General features: G+C 18.7%; 2 protein-coding genes across 2 annotated transcripts; one reads left to right on the forward strand and one right to left on the reverse strand.

The window, feature by feature from the left end:
* Positions 1-289: 289 nt before the first annotated feature.
* On the forward strand, positions 290-5,575 carry PGAL8A_00460200 (conserved Plasmodium protein, unknown function; the record flags this gene model as incomplete). Its single annotated transcript, XM_028673365.1, has 3 exons — positions 290-5,107; positions 5,302-5,372; positions 5,479-5,575. 3 exons carry the CDS (start codon positions 290-292, stop codon positions 5,573-5,575), a joined length of 4,986 nt encoding a protein of 1,661 aa, XP_028529825.1.
* Positions 5,576-6,140: 565 nt separating this feature from the next.
* PGAL8A_00460300 (sphingomyelin phosphodiesterase, putative) lies at positions 6,141-7,301 on the reverse strand (the record flags this gene model as incomplete). The annotated part of the gene is made up of 1 exon (XM_028673367.1): positions 6,141-7,301. One exon carries the CDS (start codon positions 7,299-7,301, stop codon positions 6,141-6,143), a length of 1,161 nt encoding a protein of 386 aa, XP_028529826.1.
* Between the last annotated feature and the right edge of the window lie 823 nt (positions 7,302-8,124).

Below are 8,124 nucleotides of genomic sequence, written 5' to 3' on the forward strand. Positions count from 1 at the left end.
AAAAAAAAAAAAAAAAAAAAAAAAAAAGGTAAATTTTAATTAAAATTTATAATTTTTTTATTATTTATGTTTTTATTATTTATGTTTTATATTTACAATTTTTTAATAATTTTTCAAAAACACAAGAATCCAAAGGAATATAAATTAAAAAGACAAAAAATAACATTTTTTAATATTTTTATATATAATTCCATTTAAGTTAATTTATATTATATATACAGTTAGATATATGTAAGCATTAATTTTTTTTTTTTTTAAATTCCAATTTAATTTATTGATACTTTTAAATATGATTAGTAGCCCTAAAAAGAAATTAAAAATAAATGAGTTTGAATATAAAGCAATTAATCATAATGAAAAAGAATCAACAAAAGAAAAGATAAATATAAATGAAAATAAAGTAATAAGGCATACAAATGATAATAAAAATAGAAAAATATGGTTATGTAGCAAAATAAATAGTATTTGTGACAATCTGAAAATATTTAGAAAAAAAGATGATAGTGAAGAAAAAAAAAAGAAAAATAAAAGATCATTTGAAGATATTTCAAAAGATACTAAAGAAAAAAAGAAGGAAGGAAATTTTAGATCCTCTTTTGGATATTTATCTTTGTTGAAATCATTGCTACATATTTATAAGTTTTATACCACGAATGATGTTGAATATTATGTAAGTTCTTGTGTTAGTAGTAAATATTTAGAGGAACAAAATTGTATACAAAAGGATTATGATATTAATGACAATGAAGAGAATCATGAAGAAAAATTAGAGAGTTTTTCTGAAAAGGAATATATTACAGGAAAGCATAAAGAACAAGAAAAAAAAACATACAATAATAAATATAATGATATTTTTGTTGAGATTATAAATGAAAAGTCAGGTTTTTTTTTTATTTTTAATACTATATTTTTTACTTATTTAAAAAACTATTATTATTTTGTTGATATAGTTAATATTTTAAATTACATTGGTGATAATAAAAGTATTAACAAAATGGATGAAAAGAATAAAGATATTTTAATATATGAACAAATCGCATTATTTGTAGAAAATAATTATGATATATTGATTTATAATAAAAAAAATTCAAACAATAACATAAAAAATAAATACAATAATATTATATCACAAAAAAAATTAATAGGATCAGTAAACAATAAATCTAAAGATATAGAACAAATTAAAATAAATTTAGAAAGTTTAAAGAATAACAAATCATGTGAAGAACTTTTATATATATCTATGAATGAATGTAATAAAAAAATTTATCACGAACTCAGTAAAATACCCAATTTATTTCATGATATATATGAAATAAGTGATTATAGCAAAAATGAAATAATAAGTGATGAAAATCATGAGAAAATGATGCATCATTTAAATTATAAAAAAAATCCTACACTATATAATGATAAAAATAGTTGCACATCACTAGAATATGATAATTTTAAAAATGAATGTAATTCTCTTAACTCGAATTCATTTAAAAGAAATAATTTATCTTTATATAATAATGAAAATAATATTTTAAATGAAGGAAATAAGGAAATTAAGGAAGAAAATTCAGAAATTTTAGAAAATGAAACTCATAAATCTATAACAGTAAGTGAATGTAAAGATAATAAAAGTAAAGGTTATTTTATAAAAAAATTTTTAATGAATATATTTAATCGTTCTAAAATTAATAATAATATAAATAATGAAAATGAAATAAGTGAAAACATAGATGATGCAGTACATATTAATGAAAATATAAATGTTTTAAATTTCACTGATGAAAAGGAAAATACTAAAGAAACAGAGTATAAAGAAAAATATTGTTCTGAAAAAATAGGTTTTATAAAAAATGTCAATGATAAGAACACTTTTGGTGAATTAAGAAACAGTTCTAATAGTGCTATTAAATATGAAGATGAAGCACTTCAATCCAGTGAATTACATAAGACAACTTATTGTAATGATAGAATAAAAGAACAAAAGGGATGCAAAAATGAAAATGAAAAATTAAGAAAAAAGTATAAAATTAATAATTTTGAAAATAATGAATCAACAAATAGTGAATCAGAAAATGTGGGACCCATTAATAATTGTCTAATTAATAATGAATTAAAAAACAGTCCTTCAGAAAACAAAGATATTAAAAATAATGAATTAATAGAAGAGTACTTAGAAAATAATAATACAATTAATAGCAATTATGATGTTCATAAAGAATTAATGAAATTAAAAGAATTAAATGTTAACAAAGAATATATAAAAAATACTAATAGCATAAGTAAAGAAGTAAATGAATTATTTGATGAAGAATTTAAAAAAAAGGAATTGTATGAAAGTGAATTTCAAAAAAATATTAAAGTAAATGATGATGATAAACTTTCTAATGATTCTAATTTCGGAATAACATATTCACATAAAATTGAAGAGGAAAAATATAATTCAGAAAAATGTAAATCAGAAAATAAATCAGGAGGTAGTGAAATAAAAGAAAATAATTCAGTGGAAGAAACATATTCAAAGGAAAAAGAAATAGATATAGATGACTTAAAAGAAGAAGAAAAAAAATTAGACAACAGTAACTCTGAAAATAAATTAAATGAAAGCGAATTAAGTTATGATGAGTTGTATTATAATAAATTAAATGAAGTTGAATTAGGAGATAATCAAATAGATGATAATAAATCTAATGAAGTCGCAAATAATGAAAATATATTTGAAGTTGAAAAAAATGGAAATAAAGTAAATGAAAGTAATGTAAATAATAATCAATTAAATGAACATATATTAAATGATAGTCAATTAGATAAAAATCTAACTAGTGAAGATGTGCAAAATAACAAGTATATGAATGATAATAAACATCATGAAAGTAAGTCAAATGAAAAAATAAGTAATCATCATACATATAAAAATGAAGTAAATAATGATAATAATTCAGATGAATTATACGATAATGAATCAAATAAAAATCATTTATATGATAATTGCACAAATGGAGATGAACCAAATAAAGATGGGTTAATTAGATTAGAATTAGACAATAAGAATTTAGATGAAGAGGAACCATATTATATTGAATCAAATGAAATTGAAGTACACAATAATGAGTTAAATGATAATAAATATGAAAATAATAAATCAAATGAAAGTGAGTCAAATAATATTCCATCTAATGATAACCAATCTGATGATTTTGATGATAATAAATTAAATGAAGATGAATCAAATGATGCAGAAGTAAATGAAGATGAATCAAATGATGCAGAAGTAAATGAAGATGAATCAAATGATGCAGAAGTAAATGATGAAGAATCAAATGATGAAGAATCACACGATAAAGAATCAAATGATAAAGAATCAAGTGATGAAGAATCAAATGATGAAGAATCACACGATAAAGAATCAAATGATGCAGAATCAAATGATGAAGAATTAAATGATGAAGAATCAAATGATGAAGAATCACACGATAAAGAATCAAATGGTGCAGAATCAAATGATGAAGAAGTAAATGATGAAGAATCAAATGATGCAGAATCAAATGATGCAGAATCAAATGAGAGAGAATCAAATGATGCAGAAGTAAATGATGCAGAATCAAATGATAAAGAATCAAATGATGAAGAATCATATGAAAATTCTTTAGATGAAAGTGAATCTATCAATAATAAATCAGATGATTACTCAGAAGAATCAGGAAGTGATAATTACAGAAAAGAAAAAAAAAAAAAGAAAAAATACGAATTAGAAAAAATGGAAGGATCAGAAAATAGTGATAATATTTTATCATTTGACAAAATATCACCTTCCAATGAGATAGATGATGAACAAATTATTAATTTTCTAAAGAATAACAAAAAAATTTCTGATAAAAAATATTATCGAGAATATTTAAAGAATCTTCTAACATGTAATAAAGTATGCTCTATTAAGGATCATTCAATTGAAAAAGGTATATTTATTAAAAAAGTAAAGAAATTGTGTGACTTAATAAAAAATAAAAAATTTAATGATAAATATATGAATTACTGGAAATGTAAAGTACGTTTTAAATGTTGTAAACTTCAAAGAGCCTACAAAATATTTTTGGCGATTATTTGTTCTATAGTTAAAGAAATTAATAAATTAACAAAAGAATTAAATAGTATGAGTAATTTCATATTCATAAATTCAGGCATTGAAAATTATTTAAATGAAAAAAACATTTCTATTATTGAAAAAATTAGAGAAGACAATGATTTAATTGATAATTATTTTAGTGAAAACAATATAATAAATGATTTTTTTTTTAATAAAAATTTTTCAAGAGAAGAAGAAAAAAAAAAAAAATATATTTCATACGTACCTTTAGAAAACTACAAGATATTGCTACTATGTTTGAAAGACATATTTAATGAAAAAAATTTAGAAGAACAATTAAAAAATATTTCTTATTATATTGAATTTGACAATTATATACCTAATTATTGCAATTTTTTTTATGATAAATTCAAAATAAATTGTAACTATTTATATCATATACAAAGTTTATATCATAATAGTGCCCCAACTGTTGAATGTTTAAATATGTTCATTGCATGTTTAAATTATAATTATTCAAAAATTCATAAAAAGAAAACTCTTTTTAAATATGAACTAAATAATAATTATTTGTCAACTCTTCCTTTTGTATATTGTTGTGATATTCAAGTAATAAAACATTTGGAATTTTTAAAATTGAAGGATACATGTCAGAAAATAATTAAAGATAATAAGATATATGAAAATTTTTTAAATCATCTTTTTTCATATATATTTGATGAATCATATTTTATTATTCCTTTTTTTACTTCTTATGGAAAATTTTTAATTATTATTAAAACAAATAGAAATGAAAATTCAGAAATTTCCATTGATTCATTGAAAAATAAAAATTCGATTACATATGATGTGATAATTAATAGTTTTGTTTTTCCCAATGATAGCAGTTTTCATGCAATTATTCATTTTTCTCATATTTTCATAAAATGTTTAAAAAACTTTTTTAAAACGAGAAATTCAGATGAAAATATTCCTGAAATATCATTTGCAAATTTATTAAATATAGAAAAACAACAAATTATTTATCAAGTAATATAAAAAGGAAATAATATAAAACAAAAAAATATAAAAATTTTAAGATATTAAAAAAAAAAAAAAAAGACAAAAATACTATGTATATTTAATTTATTTTAATTTAATTTAATTTAATTTAATTTAATTCAATTTATTTTAATTTAATTTAATTTAATTTAATTTAATTTTTTTTTTTTATATATATATAGGAAATAGAAACTAATAAAAATAGGAATGAAATTATTATTAATATGTTTTTTCTTATAGAATCTTTTTTCAAGTTAGATTTACCGAATTTATATTTTTAAAGATACATATTTAATATTATTTAAACAAATATATTATTTCATTTTAATTTTTTTTTTTTTTTTTTTTTTTTTTTGTAGTAATACAAAAAAAATAAGGGTTCCTAAGGAGTTTAATCAAGGATTAAGATTTTTATACATTATCAGATTACTTGAGTTTTTTCACGAAAAAGATTAACGTATATAAAATAGATAAAAAGATAAAAACTTTTAAAAAAAAAAATACTATTAAGAAAAACATATATATATTTTTTTATCCTTTATTTTTAAATTATTAACCATATTCCATAAAATTTAATATGTCTTATGAGAAAATATTTTGAAAAAACTGAAACATTTTATGTATAGAATAATATTTTGATTGAATATATATATTAAAAGAATATTCTCAAACAAATTTTACATTTTTTTAAATTATTTTTTTATCTAACGAGATAAAAAATACAATAATTTATTTTACATATATTTTTTTTTTTTTTTTCTTCTTTGAAATATATATTATTTAATATATACATTTACATGAACTTAGGATTCATGTATTCTTTAATATTATTATTCTTTTATAACAATAAAAAATTATATTGTTATAATTAATAGTAAATATTATAAAAAAAAATATGAAAATATTTAAAAAAAAAAAAAAAAAAAAAGCTTTTTTTTCTTTCCATTTTTTTATATATATTTTTACTGAAAATTTATTATATTTTTTTTTGTTCACAATTATATAATGTTGATTTCATAATTTAAATTTGAAATGTTGCATATATGGGAAAATGATCACTAGGATGATGAATATATGTGGTTTTATATGGAATGAATCCCCAAAAAAATTTGATAAATAATAAGGATCTAAAATTATCTTGAATAGCTGTTTGAGGAACTATAATTTTAATATTAGAATCATTAGATACTAAAATATAGTCTAATGTATATTTATACTTATAAGTGTAATCATTTTCTATATATCTACAATAATCATTTAAGAAAGAATCAAAGGTTGTTTCCAATGACCTCTTTGTAACATGACTATTTAAATAAGTTTTTGATAAAACTTTTTCTAAATATAATTTATCAACATCGTATCTGATATTAAGATCACCAACAAAAAATAATGGTTCATATTTTTTAATGAAATGACTTGGAATACCTTCATAAACCCATTTACTTAATTCATTCAATTGTTTCATTCTAGAATTCTGTTGTTTTATTTTATCACCAGCTTGTAAATGAGTTGCTATAATGTTAATTCTTTTATCATTTACTTCACACTTTAAATATATAGCTCCTTTTGAGCAAAACATATCAGGAAATGTGCTACAAGAATAAATTAATGCATGTTTTTGTAAAATTTTGTGTTTTGATAAAACTAATACACCCCCGTTGAAAAATTGATAAAATTTAGCATTTCCAGTTATAGTATCAAAATTTGAGAACTCTATATTATTAGAAATATCTTTTTTATTTTTGTTATCTATATTTTTAATTAATTTTTCTTTTTGGATGTTTATTTCATTATCATTTTCATTTTGCATTATAAAACAAGTGTCTTCTTCATTTTTATATGAATCCCTTGAAATATAAGACAATGTGTCTTTTTCTTCGTTATATAAAATATCATCATGACACTCATTACTTTTACACTTTTTACCTACTACATTTGTATGATATGGAAATCTCTTTTTTATTTCTCCACTTGTTAATAATTCATAACTCTTTTTTGTAAAAACTTCATTAAGTACTAATATATCAATGTTATATAAATCATCAAGAACATTTATATATTCAATTATTGCATTCCTTCTCATCCAACTATTCAAATGTATGCTAAAAGGAATAGATAACATTTGAATATTATATGACATAATAGTTAATTTACCTTTTTCTAAGGTACTTAATGAAATCATCTTTTTATTTATAACATTAGTAATAATCTTTATTTTAATTCCTTATTAATTCTATAAGTTATTACAAATTTATACTTATTCTAATAGTTTTTTTTTCTTTTTTTTTTTATACTAATTTCTTAATAATAGATTATATTTGATGGTACTTTATATTTTTCTTTTTTTTTTTTTTTTTCCTTTTTTTATATCATTTTATTTTCATAATATTGATAATTATAATTATAATCTTTATAATAATAATAATTGAACATTTAACTAAAATAAAAAAAAAAAAAAAAAAAAAAAAAAAAAAAAAGCAACAGCTACTAAAAATATTTACTAAAAACTTTTAAAGTTCATATAGATAATAATATCCAAATATCTTTATGTTTTGAGTAAATTTTTTAAAAAGCAAAAAGAAAAAATTTTTTAATTTTTAAAGTGAATTGAATTCAAAGAATTGCATATTTTAATATTATTACTTTTCATTTTACATTTTTAGATTAAAATTGTTTATCTAAAGGTTTTTATTTTTATTTTATGTTGATATAAAAAAGCTCTAAATCTTAAGTCCTTATATGTCTTTTTTTTTTTTTTTTTAACTGCATAACAAAAAAAATTTTTAATTTTTATATCAGTTCACAATATAAAATACTACTAATTTTTACACAAACTTAATAATTATCCATAAATACATCAACTGTTTTATATTTATTTCCCTAAGGGTTTGGATAATTCTTATATAAAAAAATAAAATATATATATATATTTATTCAATTATATCTGTAATACAAAGAAAAAAAAAAAAAAAAAAAAAAAAAAAAAAAGGTTTTTTAAAAAAAAA

This window comes from Plasmodium gallinaceum (assembly GCF_900005855.1).
Source record: "Plasmodium gallinaceum strain 8A genome assembly, contig: PGAL8A_v1_130, whole genome shotgun sequence".
NCBI classification, from domain to species: Eukaryota; Apicomplexa; class Aconoidasida; order Haemosporida; family Plasmodiidae; genus Plasmodium; species Plasmodium gallinaceum.